The 23,933-nt window shown below is 47.7% G+C and overlaps 2 protein-coding genes across 2 annotated transcripts in view; one reads left to right on the top strand and one right to left on the bottom strand.

Moving 5' to 3' along the window:
• Nucleotides 1-22,261, bottom strand: part of Dusp10 (dual specificity phosphatase 10) — a 40,505-nt gene extending 18,244 nt beyond the window's left edge. The window contains exons 1-2 of the mRNA XM_052200807.1: nt 22,138-22,261; nt 19,153-20,004 (exon numbers count right to left, since the gene is read on the bottom strand). Coding sequence (XP_052056767.1) covers nt 19,153-19,963 — 811 coding nt within the window. The 5' untranslated portion in view covers nt 19,964-20,004; nt 22,138-22,261. The remainder of the gene's footprint in view (nt 1-19,152; nt 20,005-22,137) is intronic.
• Nucleotides 22,262-22,522: 261 nt separating this feature from the next.
• Nucleotides 22,523-23,658, top strand: LOC127697384 (translation initiation factor IF-2-like). The gene has a single exon (XM_052200500.1). The coding sequence runs from the start codon at nt 22,846-22,848 to the stop codon at nt 23,545-23,547; it is 702 nt and encodes a 233-aa protein (XP_052056460.1). The 5' UTR covers nt 22,523-22,845; the 3' UTR covers nt 23,548-23,658.
• Nucleotides 23,659-23,933: the final 275 nt, after the last annotated feature.

The following is a 23,933-nucleotide window of genomic DNA, read 5'->3' as shown; positions in this document are numbered from 1 at the left end:
CTGTGAGGTGTCATGGCAAGTTAATCAAATCTAGAGAATGAGTTCTAGAACTTTCATTGAGAGCTAGTTGGTCCGAAGTGCGAGTGATACCCCGGGACTTGCCCCTGGTACCAGGAGTCGGGGAGTTCTGGTGTATTTGGGCCTTTGGCCTGTGGAATCTTATATGATTTCCAAGGAACTGTGTGACATCTTAGGACATCCTGCTGCCGTCAGCTGAGGAGCTATTTGAGGGATAGAAGAAATCTCCACAGAACTATTCTGTATGGGGAAGGTGCAGGGGTCTGTTTTCTGTTCCCATAACAAAATAATTGAGGTGGAATATAAACACGGGAGATTTGTTTAGTCCCTAGTTTCAGAGACTAAAACTCTGAACAGTATGGTGCTACTTCTGGTGAAGGTCACCTTGGCTGTGTCACACCATGACAGGTGGCATCACAGATGGGATGGGGAATAAGGGGGACAGAAAACCAGGGTAACAGCAGTGCTAGGCTGCCCACTTCTTTTCTCATTTTTATTATTATTATTTTTATAATTACTCTCTCAGGTTTCCACAAAACCGGTCCCATGCTCTGCCACGGGCGGGGCCCCAAGTTGACCTCCTAAGGTACCACAATTTTGCAGCATCACCATGTTGGGGAAAACATCCTTTCCAAAATATAGACACGTGAGGGCCACAATCCACCACATCCTAACCATAGCAGAGCAGACAGCATAGGTTTCCTCTGAGACTCACGCAGGGCTCAGCAACTGTGGTCTCCTAGAAGGGCTCTTCCTGATATGTGAGTATTCTCTCAGCTAACTCCTTGACCACATATATCACCGCATTTTATTATCTTCAGAACATCTGCCACTATCTGAAATCATCAACGTCATCCTTTGTCTTTTATTATTGCTTAAAAGTGGAGCCCAGGCAAGCAGGGGTGTCATTAGGAGGCAGGGCACGTCTGCTCAGGGTGCTCAGGCTGCCCCGCACCTCTGCAGGACAGGCTCACTCAGCTGCCCTGCACCTCTGCCGTACAGGCTCCGGAAGGTTGTTTGGCGTCTTTAAATCCCAGTTTACTTCTGGATAAAGTAGAGCATCAATGGGCAACAGAGTTGATGCAATAATAATTAAATGAACCACTACTAAATGAGTTATTCAGAGAAATTGTACTCATTCACTGTGTACCGCCCGCTCTGAATAGCAAGTGCTCGTTAAATATTTTTAGATGAGATGAACATCGGAATGAGCCAGAAAGGGCCATTAATTATGTGTTGTTCCGCATTCTGCTAGGGATTTGGGAGATTAAAAATAGTCCCCAAAGATAAATCTAGTTGGAGAAAAAAGAAGGGATGAGGATGAAGAAACAGTAGAAAAACTGTAGCGAAGTGTAGATGCCAGAATGTTCTGGATGATACCACAGGCCATAGCTCATGTAAGTACAGGAAAATGGTGAACTCTGCTGGCCCCAGGCTGAGGAAAAGGCAAAGAACCAGTTGCAGGGCCTTACACATGACAAATAGGCCCGTAGGTGGGGTTGAGAATGAGATCTGTTCCACTTGGTGGTCTCTAGCCCCTCCCTCCTCTCTAGCCCCTCCCTCCTCTCTAACCCCTCCTTCCTCTCTAACTCCTCCTTCCTCTCTAACTCCTCCTTCCTCTCTAACTCCTCCCTCCTCTCTAACTCCTCCCTCCTTTCTAGCCCCTCCCTCCTCTATAGCCCCTCTCCTCTCTAACCCCGCCCTCCTCTCTAACTCCTCCCTCCTCTCTAACTCCTTCTTCCTCTCTAACTCCTCCCTCCTCTTTAGCTCCTCCCTTCTCTCTAGCCCCTCCCTCCTCTCCCATGCTTCCATCTTTGGACATCCTTTATGAGCAACGTTGGCAGAGGTGGATGAAAAAAAGTTGTGAGGAAGAATGGTCATGAGGGACACCCAGGCTGAGAGAGGGCAGGAAACAGGCCCTGAATTCAGGTCAGCATGTAGTCATGAAGTGCTCACTGTGGGACACAGAGCTCTGCCCCCGGCATATGCCTAAGTAAGGTCTGGTTTGACCCTTAGACCCGGCAGCTCTTCTATCTACACATGGTCAACAGTCACAGATACTTTGAGCAGGGTCTTCACTGACCCAGGGCCTCTGATTCACCCACAATGCCAGATCTACAATCATGCATTCCCGAGTACCTCTTCTTATTTGGCTTCTTAACTCTGAACTGGCAGGCTGGTTATTTACATTTGAGGTCACTTAAAAATCACATTATCAAAGGATTGGAGGATGGGTAAAATGCTTACTTGGCAAGTATGAAAAACGTGAGCTCAGATCCCAGCACCCACAGAAGAATCCAGCCATCCCTGGGAGAAAGAAACAGGAGAATCCCAGGGGCTCATTGGGATTCTCCTGTTTCTTTGAAACAGGAAAAGAAACTATGGCACACACACACACACACACACAAGAGAATGCATGCACAAGTGTACACACATAGACACACACATACATGCAAAAATAAAAAAATAAGATACTGGGATTATACCCTAAGAGCTTTTACTTCAATGGTGAGTTTCCTCTCTCACAGGGCTGTTGCACATATTTGTGTCTTGAATGATGCACTCTGAACCCTGTAGGTCACAGGAAGGCAAACATTTGGAAGTACCATGGGGGAAGGGAGCACTTAACTCTAGGGCTTTCGGTCAGTTCTCATCACCTGTTCTATCTCTTTTAGAAACGGAGGCTGGTATCCCACGCTCACCCTCACCCTCACCCTCACCCTCACCCTCACCCTCACCCTCACCCTCACCCTCACTGAGGGGGCAGGGAGCCACCGACACCCTCAGTGAGAGCTGTTGTCAGTTATTTGCCTGGGCTACCGCCATCATTAAACCTCTAATGAGCAAGCCTGCATTGGCGACAGAGTGGGAAGCTCCCAGGACCAAACCAGGTTAAACAGATTTCAGATCTTACAGTTCTTCGGATTCTGATTCAGTCCTGTTTCTTGTGGGGACCCCCTCCCCTCCAAGTAATAACTGGTTTTATTTTTTCTTTTCATAGAAACCCTTCCACGGTGGCCCCATCACATGCCTAGAGAAGTCAAACTTTCTAGGAGCTGGTGACCTAAGGTTTAGCTGACCAGGACTAGTCTGAGCATAGCTAAAAACTAATGGTGAATAGGATCATGGGGGAGACCTTGTCTATTTTAAGCCAGGAAGGCGAAAGCAAAACAAAATAGACAAAAATAACCATACAAGATCATGGCTAAAATATCCAAACAGAGGTATCCACAGCAACTCTGTTGGAGTTGACACCATATCTATGAAATACCGTAAATCACACCATAAGCATGAATCCTAACAATGCAAATGACCAAATAATGCAAATCCCTTCCTTAGGGGTTTCCCATATACCAGATTCCTTACTGGAACAAAGTCTCAACATCAATATTGAAGAACTTCTTGTAGAAAAGAGGCTAGCATGCACTGTATCCCTGAGGTAACGCCTAGGAGTTGAAATTGAGGGGGCCCTCAAAGGCGGGAGGGTCTTGGGCCTCAAAATATCACAGTTCTGCCTGCTGACACAGAAGCTTTGTAGTGTAAAGCCGGCTTCCCAAGACCACATCATTTTGTAAGAGTAGAGTGAGGCTTCCTGTGTCACCAAGGAGATGGGGCTAGGGAAACAAGCGAGTCTCGCTACCTCTCCAAGGGTGAGGTATTCTCTCACCACCAGGGCCTTCAAGTAGACGCCTGGTGCTTTAACCTCAGAACACGGTAGTGCAGCTCAGACAGAGCTCTGCCCACAGAGACTCCAAGGGTGACTCCTGTGGAAGGCCACAGTCTCCAACACAGCTGCCCTCACTGCAAGTGCAGGGTCTCTCAGGCCACTAGCACCTCTGACTAAATAGTCACCAGTTTTCTGCTTCCCCGATGATACCCTGTGTTTGACAAGCCACTATGGTGATTCGCCAAACTCAGGAAAGCGCTTTTGTTTGTGCTTTACTAGGAAGGATGCAGCGAAAGGAAGCCGTACACCGGGTAGGCCTGAGTATCCCAAACCCTGAACTTCTGTGTTCAGTCGTGTGGCATTACGACACTCCACCCTGCCGGCATGTCCCTGTGTGCAAGGAGAGGGTGCAGCCTGAGCACAGGGGGCCAGGCTTCTATGTTAGTGTTTCCTTAGGTGCAACTGGAATTGATTCATCATCGGCCCCGTGACTGAACTTAATCCTCAATCCAGCTTGCCTCTTCTGCAGAGGCTGGCTGCATTCCAAGCTTCAGGGCCAGTCACAGGGCTGGCCCTTCTGATAGATGACCAGCTTGTCCCCTGAGTCATCTCATTAACATAAACTCAGGTGTGAGGCAAGGGGCTCTGCAGGAACAACTCAGGGGCCCTTATCTCTGTAGATTCCAGAGGGTGAGAGGTCATCTCCACAACTCAGGGACAGAGGGCAGAAAAAAAATCAATTTACAAGTCCATAGCCATAAACACTGTGGACCTGGGTGTCAGCCTAGCCTTCAGGTGACTTCAGTGTGACTCTGAGTGACTCTGTGAACCATTCTCAACCTCTATTTTCTCATCTTAGAAAGAGGTGATAACTTATTATCAGACGAAGATTGGCCTCACTGGATAGAAATGTCAGCAGGCTACTACGCAGTATGACTATTTTTCTAGTCACTACCGAGAACGATGTAAAGGGAATCGGGCCAAAATTAACACTAATAACATATTTGACCAAATTATGGTTTCAACACTCAGCTGAGCCTTTCACACTGCAACCCAAGAAGGGTTTTTGAAATCTGATCTGTATGATTGAGAGCTGCTTCGACTAGCTCTGGTGACCAGAATCAGACAGGGTACAGCTACCAGGAGATGACAGCTCAGGTAGAGGGGATGTCCCCATTCAATGAGTCCCTGCTGAGTGCCAAAATCATCACTATCTGGCCAAGTTAACAGAAAGGAGAGAATGTGTTTGTATGTGAATACATGTGCTCACATGGGCAGAGTTAGTGACCAGTACCAAAAAAATAATGGTTCTACAAGCTACACTGTAGCAGAAAGTGAGCTGTCTCCCCCATCGATGTGAAATGGCCACTCTTCTCCAGAAAAGAACACTCCATCCCATTATCTGTTCTGTTCCCAAGCGTGTACATTATTACATCAGCACATGTTACAATCCTTACAAAATCAAGTAGCCACGGATAATGGCTTTTGATGGGCAAAGACCCCTGGAAGACCCCATGTGGCCAGATGGGAAAGGTTTGAGGGCTGTGAAGAGCTCTGGAAAGAGCTCTGGAGGAGGGAAAGCTGAAGGAAGGAGCTGGGGCCTACTGAGTCACAAAATGATGTTCGTGGTCCTCATGGGCTAATTTCAGAGCCACCGTGGGCCACCGGCCACCCACCAGCCACCCACCAGTCACCAGCCACCCACCAGTCAGTCCCATCCAGCCAGGAACCCCACTCCACAGTGTGGAAAAAGCTGTACACAGAGAACCAGGAAATCAGAGGCTCAAAGGAGTCAGGGTCACTATTTGGACAGCTTTGGAGCATCTGGCTCTCAGGATTCAGAACAGTTCCCAAACGTTTTACAGAAGATGTGGAATGTGGCCTGAAGAGATAGCCCAGGAGTTAGGCACAAGCAGAAGAAGCATGAGGAAGTGAGGTTGTGGCCCTTGGCGACCACACAAAAGCCAGGTGCAGTGGTACACACCTCAGGGGTTAGCTAGTGAGACAAAGATCTCAGAGGAGGGTTGATGATCCAACCAATGCAGCCCAAGTGTGAGCTTAGAGTCAGGGTCACTATTTGGACAGCTTTGGAGCATCTGGCTCTCAGGATTCAGAACAGTTCCCAAACGTTTTACAGAAGATGTGGAATGTGGCCTGAGGAGATAGCCCAGGAGTTAGGCACAAGCAGAAGAAGCATGAGGAAGTGAGGTTGTGGCCCTTGGCGACCACACAAAAGCCAGGTGCAGTGGTACACACCTCAGGGGTTAGCTAGTGAGACAAAGATCTTAGAGGGGGGTTGATGATCCAACCAATGCAGCCCAAGTGTGAGCTTAGGGTTCTGTAAGAAAGCAAGTCTCAAGCCAGAAGTCAGGTGAGAGAGACAGCTCTCAGGGAAGGGCACGATACACAGATGTGAGTGCACAAGTTTGATTCCTGGACCCTGCAGCGAGGGACTGAAAGTTACCCTCTGACCTTCACAGATAGAGTGCACAAACGTGTGTGCTCACATGTGTGTATACACACACACAGACACACGTCACTACCATGTAAAAAACTATAAGGAGGAGAGTACAGATAGAAGACATGCAATGCTGACTTTTGGCCTTTATACATACCCACACCCACACACACACCTTCATCAATCTGAAAGCTCAATGCCTGTTAATGGTGGTATTTCACGGTCACATCCCCTACTTATGGGAGCCTATCAGGCATCATCATCCGGGTATCTCTCTAGTTCCATGAAAGCTCACCACGGTGGACTGGGCATCGAGCTCTCCTCTGGCTGAGAACAGAGATCGGTAGAGTAAGTGTAGGCATAGTGGACTGTTACATGACGTGCAAAATTAATTATAATAAGTTCAACCTAGCATGCACTTTATCAAGGAAGACAAGCTAATTATCTGCTAGAGAATTAACTCCTATTTAAAGGGTATTTTACCTTTGCAGAAAAGGACTGATGGGGATTCTTCCCATTCTGATTATATTCATGGTCCTGTGTTTCTGAGTTTGCTTAAAGACTCTGGGGACCTTAGTGGGCCTAAAACTGGGACATGGGGGAAATAAATGTATATACTTAGCATCTCACAGAGTCTAGCTTTTTTTCTGTTTGCGCTGACATTTTAGTGTGTTCTACCAAGGCCAATGAGAGATCTTGGAAGGTAAAGGTAATTTGCTGCCAAGCTCGATAACCTGAGATCCTGGGACCCACATGGTGGAAAGTGAGAACAGAGTCTCAGGCTGAATTCTGACCTCCACACTTGTGCTGTGATGTGACATGACGTGACATACATATTACACACACACACACACACACACACCCGCCCCAAAGGTAATAAAGTGTTTTATCAACAGTGTAATACTGTGAGTGATTCAGAGAGGGGATTGTTTATAACCCTGGCTAATTTTCTAGTTCTACAGAATATCAGGCTGCTTGGGGCTTACAAACTGCCTCATCATGCCCCACCCAAAGAACAAACCCAGGATCACAGCCCGCGTATCAGATGACGTATAGTACACTCACACACCAGACAGAGCCAAGGGGCAGTGGGTCAAGGACAGAGATTTCCCTTAACCCTGAGGACTTTGATTGGCAGCTAAAAATCGAAAGTGATTTAGGACAACAGAAAAGATAAATCCTGACAGGCTGACAGCTGGCATTCACTCCTCCAAAGGGGGTCAGTCTAAGATGTAGACACTTCTGAAGCAAGGGGTTCCCCCAGACCTTTCTCGGGTTTAAGATCCTAGTGGCCATTTGGCCACTAAACAGATGACAGCATTGAAGAAGAAAATCTATGTTGACCATGCAGGAAATAAGGGACCCTGCAGCATAAAGTGAGAATCAGCTAGAGTTTCTATATGAGACTCTGCAAAACATGCACATATATGGGTAAGGGATGAAGAGGATATGTAAAAATGAAACCAGGGTGGTCAGGGCAGGGTTCATAGATCTTTTTTTTTTTCCATTGTGAAATGTTCTTAATGTTCTAACAGTAAGTGTATATTAACAGCTTTTCTAGCACTCAATTTTCAGCAGTTTTTCTTAAAGAGAATTTGCATGCATTTTTTTTTCCAGCATAGCAGCAATCCTGAAAAAAACGAAAGGACCTGTGTAGTCATCTGTCCATCTCAGTGAAATACTGACTTTTCCAAATATTGAAACAGGAAGATCTGGTAAGCAGCAAAGCTTTTCCTATTGCTTTAGTACTGACGTCAGATCATTTTATGGTGTGATGCTACTTAATAGTTCATAAGAAAAGAAGTAGATGGCTTATTACTATAACTATTTTATATTATAATTATGGAGAGTTTTTAATCAATATCAGCCTTTGCAGGCCAGACATCGTTTATAGTACTTAAATAAACAACTATGTAATTTATCCTCCCTAGCTCCTACCCTTGTCCCCATCTTATGTGAACATCATCATTATCTCTATTCTCACAGATGTGGCCACCAAGGCACAGACTTGTCCAAGTGTCAAATGACAAGATCAAAAGTCCAAGTCATCATCAGCCCTGGAATCCTGGCTCCTGATAACCAACTTCCACAACTTCCTTGTCCTCTGAAATTAGTATAATTATCATAGGAAGGTCGAATATGTTATCAAGCAAGGCAGAATCACAGATTCACCAAACAGCCCAGGAGGGTTAGGTCTGGCGGTGCATGACAGGAAGCAGAAGCAGGAGGTCATCCTCAGTAATGGTGAACTGAAGGCCGGCCAGCCTGGGCTACATGAAACCCTGCCGAAAAAAGAGAGGAAAAAAGAAGTCTTGGAGTGGGGGAGGGAAAGTGAAAGGGGAAGAAGGGAGGAGAGGGGACCTGAGATGTCTGGGGTGAGGTGATAACACCTCATAAGGGGCTTTTGAGTTTCCACGTTTCCAACATATGAAGCTGGGTACCTGATCCTGAGACAGGAGCCTGCCTAAGAGTGTGTTACTCCCTATACAGGCTCCTGAGGTCACTTAACTACCCTCTCCCTCTAACCCCTAGTAGCATCTCAGCCTTGGACTGCATGAGGGAAGAACAAGCCAGACGGAACAGAAAAGGAGGGGTCAAAACCCAGCAACCGGGGGCAGGTGGATGGTGGGTGGGTCTGTGGGCTTGTCTCAGGGAAGCCCATTTCTCAAAGCAAAATGATGGCCCACTAGACACCCAGGCTTTACATGCAAGATGGAAAATTTGTAATTAATGTCCCAATCCCCACTAACTAGACAGCCAAAGCCAGAGATCTGAGCACTCAGGGATGGAGTCACAGGGACCAACCACATCTTCTGCTGACTCATTCTTCTTAGCTCTACACCTGCCTTTCTGCTGCAGCATCCAGTGCCCACTACAGAGAGTGGGGTATAGTCATACTTAAGACCTCCATATCTATATTATCAAGGTTCCAGACATTTAAACGTATACTTATTAGAAGTTCCTTCTTAAGATGCCCAGGTTCATCATGTACCAGGTCAAGGGCCTGAATCTCTGAATCAAAGCCACTGATGACACAGGACATTGACAGTACGGAAATGCTTCATAAATATCAGAAATAACATCACCATTTCACAGGTTTCTCTAATTGAGTTACAACCAAAACCAAAACAAACAGAAAACCAAAAACTTCTGACACATTATGGATACGTTAAGGTTTCCAGAGTCTGAGATAGAACCCGGATATAGATCCCTTGCAAAGTCATCAGCTTTATGGACTGAGTAGGACGCTGTTCTAAAAAATACACTGGAATTTTCACTCGAGGACAGCCAAGGAATTGGGGGAAGGGAAGCTGTATTTAATGCAAGGCACCTTCAAGACAATCCACTCACCAAGGAGACCCACAGCCCATCTTTAAACAGATATGTGATCAGCCTGAAAGGTGCTCAGACTTGAAATCAAAAGAACAGTTTTTTGTGTCTGCCCATCGTCCAGCCCCCACCCCCCCACTATGCCAAGTGCACATTACCAACCACACATCCCGCCCCCTGGTCTTTCCTGCCCTCTCTCTTTTTTTTATTTCAGGGCAACTGAATTCAGGAACGAGTGGAAGCCAGTCAGCAGCCAGAATGGCCCATTGAAATATCACATTGAGAGAATGATATGACCTGTTCTTTTCAAAATCTTATCATTTAAAAAAAATGATTTCCTTATAAGCACGGAAGTACAAAACACAGGAAAATGGTCCATTTTTCTTCAGTATCTGTCCTCTGTGAAGTCTGTTCAAGTCTTAACCATTTCAAAATGGAGGCAGTGAAAACAGCCTGGAACTGAATCCTTGGGCCCAGAACTCAAGCCTGAGGGCAGAGTCTGTAGCTGTCACCTGATCTCCAGGTTATGACAGCGCTCCAGCCTCTGCCTTGCCCTCCCCTCCCCCCATGCCTCCTGGCCCTTCCTGGCCCTTCCTCCCATCTGATTTATTTTTCTTCTCTTTTTCCAGTAGCAACATCTGGTACTGTTTAGTGCAGTGGCTGGTAGCAGAGCTCAGGGCCATGATTCAAAGGGTGTGAGATTATTCCTTCCATGGAATAAATAAAATAGAAGGTATTGAACTGGGCAGCAATGTCCTACCCTTCATGGTGCTTCTCACTTCAGACACAAGATGAATCAAATGAGCCCGACACCATCCCTGGATCAGGCGTGTTTCTTGTACATACTTGATGTCAGGGGTGGGCAGCAGATGCCCAGTGGGGTCTACTCCCTGTGTAAGGCAAGAAGCAAACCCTTTCAGGGACACACAAAGAACAGCTGGACTTGGTTTGTTTTTCCATGAAATTCAAGTCTGGGGTGGGGCAGTGAGGAGGCGCAAGTCATAAATAAAACATTAAAGAAGTCAGATTCTGTACTGAATCCACACCAACTTTCTCTTTGTAAAGGAACTTCTACTTCGCCAGGGCAGAACACAGACTGATGGTTTGCTAGTGATGTGTTTGGATGACAAGCTGACAAGAGAGCAGACCTAGGCTCTCTCATCTTGTCTACTTGACTGGACTGAAACTCAGTAGGAGTCGTACCTCTGATGTGGCTATAAGAATGTTTCAAAATGTCGTAAAGGTCCCACCTCATAGGCTGGAGGTCTCCCCCAACTTAAAGAGGGAGAAAGCCTGGTGAGCCCAGACTGAGTAAGCATCCTCTTGTGTTTCTGCCACTGGGCCTTCCTCAACATGATGGGCCCTCAAACCGTAAGCCAGAATAAAACCTTCCTCCCTTAGCTTGCTTTCCATTGGGAATTTCTTCATCACAGCGGTGGGAAGGCCACAAATCCTTAAGAGGAAACTGCCTTTATCTCCTGGGGAAGCTGGCACAGCTGATTTCCTATGCAAAGGAAAATGAACCTTCCTTTTTAAAACTACATAAAAGATGGGTCTTGCTAGCGGGAGGCGAGTGCGGACTTACTAACTTTTAAGTAATAATATCTGGCATAGGTATATTCTGAAAACAAACATAACATGGAGATTTTGTTCTTGGCTTCTGGACGTAAACATCTATAGGGAAAAAAACCCTTCAGGATTAGAAAGCACTATCAAGCTGAATGTGAACAGTGCCTTCCTTCACCTCACAATGAAAGTTTGTTTTAAGGCAGGGGCTGAACTAGACAGACTTTGAAAATAAATGCCCACTCATTGGGTGTTCGACTCTTTAATTTTTCTTAATTAGTAAGGTCAGAATCTAAATCAGTAGCACAGATGGTACACAGTAAATGTAGCCAATGAAAATTTACCAAAGAGGGTTTATAAATGGACCTAAAATCAGCAGGAAAAAAGTATCCAGGTACACCTGTGAAAGATTACTTGACTAGGTTAAGTTGGAAAGACCCAACAGCTGGTGTCACCATTCCTGTGGGGTTGGGCCCCAGGAGAAAACAGAGAAAGCAAGCTGGGTACAGCCACCCACTTCTTCCTGCTTCCTGGTTATATACCACGGATCCAGCCGCCTCAACTCCAGCAGTTGCATCCCCCCCTCCAGGGTAGACAGTATGTCCCATTAAACTGGGAGTCAAAAGAAACCCTTACTGGCTTTTGGCTGGAGCACCTTCTCACAGTAACAGCACAAAGAAACTCATATATAGAAACTTCATCACATAAAGGAAACAGCAAAGGCTTTGGAACCAATGAGAGCTAAGTTTTCATCCTAGCCTCCTCACATCTCAGAATGGAGAGGGGGGGGAGAGAAAGAAGGGAAGAGAGAGAGAGAGAGAATGTGTGTGTGCGTGTGTGCTGTGTGTGTGTGTGTGTGTGTGTGTGTGTGTGTGTGTGTTAAAACATTAAAAACAGGTCAAAACCTTTCTCTGAAGCACTGTTTGACTGGCCTGTTTACTTCGTGTGTCTGTTCTCTCACAAGGGACGCAAAGTGAAATTAAACCCAGGTCTTGTTCCTATCAGAAACATGTCCAAACAGTTGAGGCTCAAATGACAAAGTTCCACTCTGCTACACAGAGGGACCCTGTCTGCCTCAACTGCAGAAGCAGAAAGAACATGTAGTATTTCCCTTTCCATTAAAAACAACAAATCGTTTCTTTGCAGGCTGCAGGCCTGGAAAGGAATCCTGTAGGCCCTTCGTGTTCTCAGACAAAGCTAGAAACGGCCTCAAAAAAGAAAGCAGGGGGAACAGCACAAAGACACTTAGCAGAAGAGCATCTGCCTGTTCTCTAAACAGGCTGGGGGATGAGGAAAGCGCAAACACAAGCGCACGTATGCAGCCGAAGGCCCCTGGACGCTCTCTCTCTTCCTCACATTCAGATCGCAAACACCGACAGAGCATACTCTCCAGATCCACACAGCACTTCACAGACGGGACTATGAGCAGTCATGAGACCTATGATCTAACCCCTCTACCCACCAGCTTCTCCTACCATGATGCTACCTGCCAAAGAGCTGTTAGCATCTGAGATGCATCTGAGATGCTGAAGTGTACTTTTTCTTTTTCTTTTTTTCTTTTTGGCTTGCAGCTCTGGAAAGCCTGCCTAGGCCCTTGCCCCTGAGCAAGTACTTACTTCCATAGCCCTTTCCCAACCCTTGATCTGGATGTACCTTGGCATATTTTTTAGCTCTTCCTTAAAATATTAAGTCCCTAAGAAAATGGGATTAAATCAATGCTAATAGTTGGCCCATATTCCAGGACCTAGGTAAAATCTCCACCATCAGGTACTGGTTTCCAAAATCCTTCGACTTAAGTCTTTTTCTGTTCTGGATGGAAACTAGAAAACCTAAACGGTACTAGTATTCAAAACGACTAAGGGGATTATTTTATTTTGTGTCTGACACTATACATGGGATGGTGCTGCTATGTGGTAATAACATGCACCAGTCTATGAACCTAGCAAGACCCATTTCAGCACCAAAGACCAAGGTTCTGAAATTAATCACGCATGTGACCTTGGATTAGTCATAAACCTCTCCAGGCCTCATTTCCATAACTGCATAAGGAGCTTGAACTAGATCAATGGTTTTCCAATTTCACTGTGCAGGAGAATCATGTGGGGAGCTTTTCAAAATCTTGGCATGTGTGCAAGCTGTACCTTACACCAAATGAATCAAAATCTTTTGGGGGGGGCGGGGTAGGGGGTGGAAGGTGGGAGATGGGGGGAGGGGAGGGGAGGAGCCTGAGCAACAGACTATCAATCATCTAGTAGTGACAGCATAGAATCAACAACCTTCCAGAGTTGATTAAAAGACCGACCATTCTGAGGATCGGAATTTCTATTCTGAACCTGGATATGGTAACACGTGTCCATAAACCCAGCATTAGGCAGCAGAGGGAAGACAACGGCTGCAAGTTCAAGGCTAGCCTGAACTCCACAGTGACCCCATCTCAAAACAAAAACAAACAAAATATCTTTAGTGTGCAGTTGGTTATTTGGTACCAAAGTGGATAAAGTTGCCTAAGCACCATCATGTGCCCATAATTTATATCTATAACTACTCTCCAGGGACCTTGGAGAATGGAGATGACTGTTGATCACAGCTGAGAAGATCTGAGGGAACACGGCCTGTTACAGAGGCCTCCCTGGCCTCTGAGGGTCTCTGCCCAGGGACCTCTTCGTCCCTTGTGATCTCATCAGACCACCTGGTGTGTTGGCAACCAACAGACTTAGCAGGGAAACACACCTAGTCACCCTTCTCACAACTCATGCCTGCCTCCTAGAGAAACATGCTTTAGAAATGTAACTAGGTGTGCTGCTTTCCTGTCGGTTTCTTGGTTTGCAATCAGTGACTACTACCCACCACACTGCCAAGAGTTTCCTGAACTCATCTTTCGACAACCTAGGCTACTGATCCCGGTTCAGTTCAACCCAGTTTGGTTCTGACCGGGTAATGATTCAGAGTCCTGGGCTCAGACCAATTTGCCCTTTCCCCTGTTTAAGTTGCGATAGCATCTCAAAGCCATGGGGGCTGACTTAGCTGGATGGACCACTCTTTACACGTACCTACTCTCCATTATCCCATACTAGGAAGAACTATCGACTCTCACAATAGAGCAAACCCAAGCCTCTGGGATGTCATCACTGAGGGGTCACCCAAACTCCTGTAGAGTCATGGGAAAACCTACCTATGCAGAGCAGAGGGGTAAGAATAGGGTGGGGAGGGGGGTGTGCTCAAGTTCCTTTGTCTTTCACTGGGATTGAATGAGGGCAGGAGGACGAGCTAGTCTGTGTCCTTCAGGGGAGCATTCAGAGCCCACTCAGAGAAACAAGCGAGCATCAGCCCCTCCTCTTCCCTCACACTCCAGCTCCTCTCTGGGCTCTGGCTTGCAGCAGCCCACACCCCCTCCTCCTTCCACCTACCCTTTTATAGTCAGACTACAATCCTCCTTCCAAAAATAAATCGAGGCGAGGCCAGAGACGACAAAGTTGAAAAGTTTTAGACTTTCGTTATTCCATCCAGGACATTAGCTGGACAGATTTATCATCCCATTTTCCTAAGCTTCCCTACAAATAAATAATTCTAGGGTATGCCCAAATTACTCAGCCTCTTGACCCAACGTGTTTTTGCAATTACTTGGCACAACTGTACGCTACTTAAATTAGGTAACAGTCACCAAGTTATTTTTAGGCCCTAGCAACACACACACACACACACACACACACACACACACACACACGTAGGCACACAGCTAGACCTAGGTTGTTATACCCCTGGGAGAGAAGAGAACAAATGACCTTCTGACTGACACATTTCAATGCACAGAAATACTGCTGAGCTACAGGGAGAGCATACCCAGCATGTATCTGGGCTCTGCTGAGCACTTTGCAAGCCTTCCTTATTGAATTCCTGAGTAAAGATCACAAGCCCAACACAGGTACCCATGCCTTCTTTTGACCAATGAGGAAGCCCAGAGAACTAAAGGCCTAAGCAGCCTGTCCAAGGACATCGAATGGAGGAACGTAGAGTCCTCCGGCCTGCTGATCCACCGTTCTTCCTACATGTCTCTACTTTTTCTTACAGATCTAATGTTTGGCATGTACCCTTGGGTATTAATCAGGCATTCAGAACCACAGTTACAAGAATAAAATACGTTTGCAATGTAGCTGTGTCTTAAAAGAGCAGACAAAGCAAGGAGGGGTATACTACTCCCCCCCCCCAAAAGAAAGCCGACTACGAGGTCTTTCCCAGGGTCTCTAGTTTCTTGGCGGAGCCATTTATTCATGTGACTCTGTATTGCTAACTAACAAATATTTCAGAATCTATTTTGACTGAGGAGAACTGTTAGACCAAATTAGCTCTTTATTCATGAGTTAGGAGAAAGGTTTGGGAGCTTTGGGTGGCTGCGTATAACATGAACTTACATAGTTTTACATACATGCCAGCTTTACAGTGAAAATAGGTCAACTGTGTTTGTATATTTTAATAGAAAATATTTCTAGTATGTAAATGCATAGTGGAGAAGAGGGGGAAGGTTTTAGTGTAAATCTCCCCCCTTGCCTGACTCGTCCCCTCTGTGTCACCCTTTTAAAGCGACTTCTCTGTCAGTCTTTTTCCTCCTTACTCCTACCCACACAACCCCTTCAAAAAGCTTCTGGTAGAAAGCAGAACTGTAGAAATCCATAGCAGACAGTCTGCCATTGCTTTGTGAGAGCACCCAGCAAGTACAGGCCTGGACTTTGACTTACCAATTGCACAGGCAGAAACCGGCCCTGAAGGGGGTCTCCAGGAAGGGGAGGGAGGCTCCTCCTGAGACTCAAGACCCAGTCACTAGCAGTGGCATTCCACACTTGAAGAACACTCCTGGACAGGTATTTGATACTACATATTTTGCTGGGAAAAAAAATGTCTACACCACTCTGTAAAATACTCCCAGCTCAATTATAAATATAAAACAGTAACTCTGAACCGTAGACTGGAGTTTATGACATAGAATATTTCAAAAACAAGGAAGGGAAGACAAATTGGGGAAATACATGTTTAATCTGGTTGGCAATAAAGGTGTTCATCTTGAAATTTTTGATCATAAAGTTTTAAAGGCCATGGCTACTATGAAGAGGTAGTAGGGGACATGCCCTTCCCACATGCATAAAGGACAAATAATTTCCCTGACCCCAGCAGCCTTACAGATGTCACCGGCAGAACAGCACCTCTCATTTTAGAAGGTCAAGGACTGTCCAGCCTCCTTCCTTAGGTTTAAAATCACATTACAGTTGATCAAAACAATCAACATTAGTTGGAAAAGGTTACAATCCTTTCAAAGACTGAATCTGTAAAGATTTATTCATTTGGATCATTCAGATGAGGTTGACCAGAAGCAAGGGTCTGGTGCCATATATCCTTCAGTGGGTAAGAATAAGCCAGCGACTACACAGTCTCAGACCTAGGTCACAGCGGGGCGGAGACTATAAATTAGAACAGTAACTTAATCCCAGGGGCTTCTGTGCCTCCGATCAGTTTCGTCCCAACCTGACACTGCTTGACTAAAATGGCAACCCGGCCGCCACTGGGCCTGACAGGCAGCTCCAAAAATGGAGAATGTGGCATTGAAACTGAGGGACATAAAAGTTGGAACAGGAGGGTAGCAACCGCTGTTTACAAACATGAACCACAGTCTCAGACGGATCAGGCATCTTTGAAAAAAAAAAAATCTCTGAAAATAAATCAACAAGGCCTGGGGACTTCCAACCATAGAGTCTAACCATCTACCCCCACACCCCAGCAGCCACAGGCTCCCTGCAAAACTCACTCATTCCAACATGGTACCACTCCCCCACTAGCTGAAATACAATCTTAGCTCACCAACAAGGTGAGTCCTAAAATAAACCTCAGAAGAGAAGCCAGACCAGGATGGTCTGCTCGATCCACTCAAGAACCTCGGAGAGGCTGCACACCATGCTTGTTGAGAGAAAAGCTCCTCACCCTCCACCTCAAGGGCGCTCCTCTGAAATTAACCTCTGGTTTGATCAGAGAAGAGGCTAACAGGGGACTCAATGTCCCATCTCTTCCACCTCTTCCCTAACTCAGTCCTGATTTTAGGCCTTTCCTCCCAAAGGTACCAACTTAATAATGATAACAGAGTAGACGACCGGACCTCTAACTCCTGAACTATATATTGTCAACCAAATTCCAAGATAGTTGAAGGAAAATTCCCCCCAAAACTACAAATAACCCAACCTCTACCACCAGAGCGTCTTCCGAGCTGGCCGCCACGGTGTTGAACCAATCGGAAATGACGAGCCCTCAGCGCAGCTGCCCTGGGCGCCTGGTGGTGAGGTCAGCAGCGTGTCCAGCCCCGCCCCACTGAGGCAGTCTTTACACTGACACCAAGGAGCAAACCCAGGCTGCAGGGATCCTCCGATGTATCTATGGGATATGGGTAGAGGAATCCTTTCTTCCTCAGCAGTACCTAAGAGAGACATTTCTCAGCAACTGATGGTCCATCCCTCAACCCACCAAGCTCTATGGCAAGAGAGAGGCTGGAATCCACACAGCCTCATCGGCCCTATGTTTAGAGTTTACAGTCATCATAAACTAAGTTGTCTGTTTCTTCTTCTTAGATTACACAGACAAAAAGGGTTGATTTTTACAAAACCTATCCTATCTACTGGAGGAAAAAAGAAACCCGCGAAGCTATTTGTTATAGGTAGGGGATTTGAAGATGGTGTTTTCTCATCTGTAAAAAAAAAAAAAAAGAAGACAAGACGGGATAGTGCCAAGGGAAGAGTAGTAGGCTAAAGCCACAGGGGATTCTAAAAGTCAACCAGACAAAATTCAGAAGAACACAACTACACAACAGAACCCTGACATATTTGTGACTCCAAAAAAACTTACTGCTACCGCCATAACAGTGCCCGGAGCTTCTAGAACTGTGTAGAACTGTGAGCCCACATGCCTCAAAGAAAGCCACATCTTTGTGACAGTTGTCCACAAAGACGGCAAAGGGTTAGTGTGAGAAGGGGCACTCCGTAGCAAAGGATAACTGAGTCACATTCCTAAGAGCAAGGGGAATGGTTAGAGCTACCCCACAAAGACCAATCCTAGCCTGCCCCAAGTTAAATGCGAAACGCGGTCAAAGGAACCCAGCACCACTGATGATCACAACCCTTTAGTGCTGAAGTTGGGACACTCCACCCCAACCCACCCCTGCCCCACCCCTCACACAAATGGCTCAAAACAAACCGAAGAGAGATCACGCTCCATCATGACCAGATAGATATTATCAGAAGATGCTCAGAGGCCAAAAGGACAGTGTCGGAGGACAAAGATGAGCAGGTGGACCATGCACATGGTCAGACCAACACTGTACGTCAGAAGCTCAGAGAAGACTGGGTCATCTATTCCTTTTTTGGGGGGGAGGGGTTTCCATCCATCAGTCATTCTACACTAGGGGAAAGTGATGCATGACTCCTTCTAGGGGAGAAACAGAAGCTAACTGTTGTCAGGTGATAGCAGAAAGAATAGTGGTAGGGCAGTTCGTAGCTCTATCCTCTGCAGCTTCCTCAGAGAAATACATGCATTTGGAGACTTCGCACTTTCCATAAGGCTTTAAGATAAAGATGTGTGCCTTTGTTGAAGATGACTGTATAAGCAATGTGAACATCGAGGCAATCAGGTGAGAAACGAAGAGTTTCTCCCACAAAGTACTGGCACCTGTAGATGCAGCTTCCTCGGGTCCATCCTCATTTGTCAGACCTTGAGAGATAAAAAAACGTTCCAACCCACTCACCGACTGAAACAGAGCTACCAGAGAAGACATGACTTGAGAGACACCATCTTGGTTGTACAAAGTGATTTTTGCAAACCATCTCAAGGGAGATGTCATAGTCATCACAAAGTGGAAGCCAGATCAAAGCTGGGACTCAGATATAGATTCATTGCTATTTGGATTTTCTTAATATACTAAAATAATAAGAAAAGGGTAGGAGTAAAGACAAGAAGACAGGCTATTTTGGTTCATGGAGCCTTGGGGTACCACTTATAAAAGAATCTCATGGGGGAACCTAGCTGATCAGGACACATTTGAGGAAGGAATGTCAGGGGAGGGGGGTCAAGGGAGAATCATTACCTTTCAATACCAGGGGTTCTTTGCCTTCTCTCTTCAGGGACTCAAGGACTATGTGAAGCGGTTGGGACGGCGTCACACGGCTCGGCTCATTGGTATTCTCATCATAAACTATAATTTCTTTGGAAAAGATCCTCTTGAAAGAGTCTTTGCCTTCTCTACAGGAAATCAAGTCTAAGACGGTGATCTTGCCCTGCTGCAGCCTCCGCCGGCTGATCTTATCGGCACAGTTAATGTGGACAGCTCCTTGGATGTGGCTCTTGTTGTATTCCATGAAAGGCCTGCAGTCGATGATGACGGGACCCTGGCTGGGCAGGTGACTCTTGCTGCATTTGGTCATCTTCTTTGCCAGGTCATTGGGGTAGATGATTTTGATGCTGGCTAGCTGCTTGGGAGTCCCTGACACGGGGCTGCCCACGCCACCCGATGGACTTAAAGAGCCTGTATTTTCATTGTTGTTGACCATCTGGTTAACTGGGCAGGTGGTCGAGGTTCCTATGGCGGTGGTGGCAGTACCTGCGGCGACGGCTTGAGTCTGGGCCTGGTGATCCTTGTCGTAGGTTGCCACAGTGCAGCAGCTAGTGCTGCTGCATCCGCAATTCAGGGAGCGGGCAGAGCCGCTGGATGAGGGCATATACGTCAGATTCGCAGCCTTGAGGGTCACGACGGCGGTGGCAATGACAGGAGTGTGGCTACCACTGCCTGGGCTGGCAGAGCCAAGGTAGCTAGAGTCTAAACAAAGGCTGAGATCCTGAGGTCGGACAGGCCGAGACAGTGCCACTACTACCCTGTCGTCTAAAGGAGATGGAGGCATGAGGAGGCTGGAAACTGGCAATTCAAGAAGAACTCAAGAGTCTGTAAAGAAGGGGAAGAAAGAAAAAGTCAAGTCGCATGACGTCAAAGTCAGTCTCATCCAATCCCCGGGCAAGACCTCTGCATGTCTCTGAGCAAAGTCAAAGTCCTAGGTGCCCTTGGCCATGATACTTTCAAAGGCTAAAATCCACTTGGATATGTTCAGAGAGGATGCATGCCCGAGGGACCCCACCCATTCTGACACTAAAGGTTAACATCAAACGACATGATGTGAGAAATGGGAAGAGACCTCCTTTCGGGGACCTGAATCAAAGTTCAGCCTTAGTGAAGGTAAAGATGCAGAGAGCTGAAGACAGCGAAGGCAGACAGGAAGGTTCTGAGATTTATTCTGAGCCACCTCTCCTGCACAGAAGTCTGTTTCACCTGTGATGGATGCATCTGTCCAGCCTGGCACGTACTGTATTTCATTTCTTTCCCCAGAGCCAAGGCAGAGACAAGCAAGAACACTGTCGGAGCTCATGGAGATGCATGGAGATGCTTGGGAGCTACATTCACAGAGGACTGGATGTTAACCTTCTGCAAATCGGAATGTGTCCTCCTAAGCCAGTCTCCGTGGCTAGGAGCTAATCTTGCTCCCCGTTCTGGTGGGTCTGGTGAAAAGCTCAGCATTGTCCCATTCAAAGCTCACATTAGCCTCTTCCAAATCAAATCAAGCCATGTGCCCCCGCCCCTTACATGATGCGTAACTATCCAAAAACCAAGTCTCTAAAGGAGTCAGGTCTGGGAACCCCAACCCAGGCTGCGATGCCCCTAAGCAAAAAAAAAAAAAAAAAAAAAAAAAAAAGCTTGGGTTTCATCCTGTCATACAGACTTTGCATCTCCATTGGAGTGGCAACTTTGTAAAAATTGTTTCAACCCTATACTGATATTCTTCTTGGAAACAGTATGGATTCCATGAGGGCAACCTCACTTATCCCTTTACCACAGATTGGCTAATTGGGAACCTCAGAAGTAGTGCCCACAGGGTGCCTCCTCCAAAGGTTCCTGCAATGGATCGCTTATCTCCTCCCCGGAGGAGGCACAAGGCCACTCTATAACATAGCAATTCTGACTCCTCCACTAGAAAAATCAAACCCCAGGCAAGAGCCACTCATCTAAACGAACTTTAAAAAGAGCTGTCTGGAAAAACACCAAGAATCATCGGTCTATTCATAACGGTCACTGTTCTCTGAGATCAAGCCAAAGTGTCACCAGCGAAATCCACACACACGCACCCAGGAGCACGTACCCACCCGTGTAAGGCATATCCCCACTGACTCGGGTTTCTCTCACCCACCTTTGGTTGGGAGCAAAGGATCCAACTCCTGCTTCCCTGCCTCCCTCCCTTCCTCCCTCCCTTCTTCCCTCTCCCTCTGCCTCCCTGGCGTAGTATCTTTTTTTTTTTCCGGAGCGAGTACTATTCCAGAAACTGTTAACTGTGTCCCAGCTGGACCACGAATGCAGTCAAAGTCTTCGCTATTTTGTTACCTGGTAGGGGACATCCAGGATCGGTAGCCCATTTCCTAGGAGAAGGACCCTGGAACGACTTTCCAGAGACACAGGCTGGGACCGGTAGGTACCTCCACACTGTGCTGCTCGCATACAGGCAGAGTGCGCGGAGATCTGCATCCTTGCAGCAGATAGAGCTCCAAAGCCATCCAGTCTGGCCCGGGAAACCTCCCACATAAATAGCACTATCCCCCTACCCCCTTTTCTCGCTAATCTCCCTTCCACCACTTACAGGGTCTGAAGAAAAACCAAGTGGTTAAAGAATGCTCCTTCCTCACTCCTGGGGCACGTAGCATCCCTATTCCATGCCACCACTGAGCATCATCAGCAAAGCCCTGGGCTTTGAAAACTGCCATAAGCATCTTAACCGAACCAAAACTCATTTCCCCCCTTCATCCCAAGGCAACCAGACCAAAAGACTAAACCTTAGGACCTTCCTTACCTGATGCGGGTCTGTCTCAGTCTCTCTCTCTCTCTCTCTCTCTCTCTCTCTCTCTCTCTCTCTCTCTCTCTCTCTCTCTCTCTCTCTCACACACACACACACACACACACACACACACACACACACACACACACACGGAACCCTCCACCCTCCAGCTCTGAGTGACCGTGATGTCTTCCACTTACTTCATCAATAAGCGTAGCCCTCTACCATCTGGCGCCTGCTCCAGCTATGCGCTCGCGCAGTGCGCCCCCATTCACTCAGCTTCATTGATCCCCAGCAGCAACACAGAGTTACTTTCTCTTTTGCTACAGCGTAAATGTAAGCTTTGGAGGGGGCGGAGCTGCCTCCGAGCGACGGCGCAATACGCCAATGAGGACCCAAAGACTGCCGCCCGCTACATCACAGTGGTCTCTGACCAATAAGAATCCGAGGAGGGCGGAGAAAGGGGCGAGGCCTCGCCGCGGGATGGAGGCCAGCTTGGACGCGCTTGTGGGTTTGGTGTGTTAGAACGCGGGGTGGTGATGTCATTGGCAACCAATCAAAAACTTAAAAGTGCTAGCCCGGGCCCGCTTGGAGCAGCGGCTCTCTATTTACATGTAAAGCTAGGCGGCAGGACGCGGTTAACCCTTCCCAGGACTGAAGTGTCAATGGCTTGCTCTGGTCGCTCCAGCTAAAACTAGTTCTTCTGACCCTCCCTCAACCCCTGGTGCGGACATCAGCCTCACGGGGTCTCCATTCCACCGTTTGACTCCAGGTGGAGTGTCCGTCCAACTTTCCCGAGGCCGGAGACGACTCGAAGCCGGGTCCCTCCATGGCTGTGGCTGCGCCGCGCGGGACGTGAGCGTGCACAGGGCCGGCCTCCCCACAGCCCCGCTTGGCCCGGCCCGCAGATGTCGCTGCCCCTCCGGCTGCCCTACTGCTCTCCCGCGCGGCGGCTGCGCGCCGTGCTCCTGTTCCCTTACTTCCGTGCCCCTGTCACTCCTCCGCCGTCCCCAGCCTGTTCTCAGGAGCCGGACTCCGAACCCGAAGGCGGCACCCCGGAGAGCTACACGGAGGACGACGCCTGGCTCTGTGCGGGCAGCCACTGGGGGCCCGTGCTGAACGGCAGCGTGGGCGCCGTCCCGCAGAGCTGGGCGTGGTCGGGCCCTCCAAACACCCCGCAAGCCCCGCAGCCCCGGCACCGACCTCCTCCCACCGCGGTCCCGGCTTCTTACGCGGCCACCTCCCCCGGCACGATGTTTTGGAACCCGCAGTCCATCCGCCCCCCGGTGCTGGGCCGCCCCCGGCCCTCAGTGGCGCAGAGCCCTCGGCGAGCCAAGGAGCGCCAGCCTGGAACAGCAAGCGCTGGCGGGAAGGAGCCAGAGCTCTGCGTGAATAGCCAGAATGAGAGGCGCTGGAGGAGTATGGAAGGGCCCACACCAGGGCTCCCAGTTCCCCGAACTTTGTCCATCAGAGGGGTCGCTGGTCGTGGCATGTCTCCGGTGAAGAGAAGTGGGAAGCTGAGCAAGCCTGCCAGCGCCTTGCCAGAAAAATATCAGGGAAGATGCAGAAGAGTGACCCTGGAATTCAAAGGCGTGGAAAAGCCCAGGTGAACTGTGAAGAAGTTGCATTAAAGAATCCTAAAGCAATAGAGCTTTTTATACCTCCCTACCCCCTCAGAGAGGACGACCAAATGTGAAGTAATTGAAGTGGAATAAAACATTATCAGCTCTGTGGAAGGTTCAGATGTCCTCAATGCTGGGAGGCGTTTGCTTTAGACCCCAGACATTCTTTCACCACGGATATTGATCTAGGATCCGAAGGTGTCCAACCATCACCTTCGCTGACTAGCTCTGTCAATTTAGCATTATCTCGAGTACTTCTACACAAGTGCACATTGATGTTGCAAAAGGATTTTCTGTAGCTCCATTCTGTCCACACCCCCAAATACACAACACTCACACCTGAATGTCTGCACATGAGTGTCCAGGTCACAACC

The sequence above is a fragment of the Apodemus sylvaticus genome, chromosome 12, assembly GCF_947179515.1.
Source record: "Apodemus sylvaticus chromosome 12, mApoSyl1.1, whole genome shotgun sequence".
Taxonomy (NCBI): domain Eukaryota; kingdom Metazoa; phylum Chordata; class Mammalia; order Rodentia; family Muridae; genus Apodemus; species Apodemus sylvaticus.
The sequence above is the reverse complement of the archived record's forward strand: the minus strand, read 5'-3'. Positions and strand labels throughout refer to the sequence as shown.

Coding starts and splice junctions, on each gene's coding strand:
- LOC127697384 (XM_052200500.1), top strand. CDS start 22,846: ATGTCGCTGCCCCTCCGGCTGCCCTACTGCTCTCCCGCGCGGCGGCTG.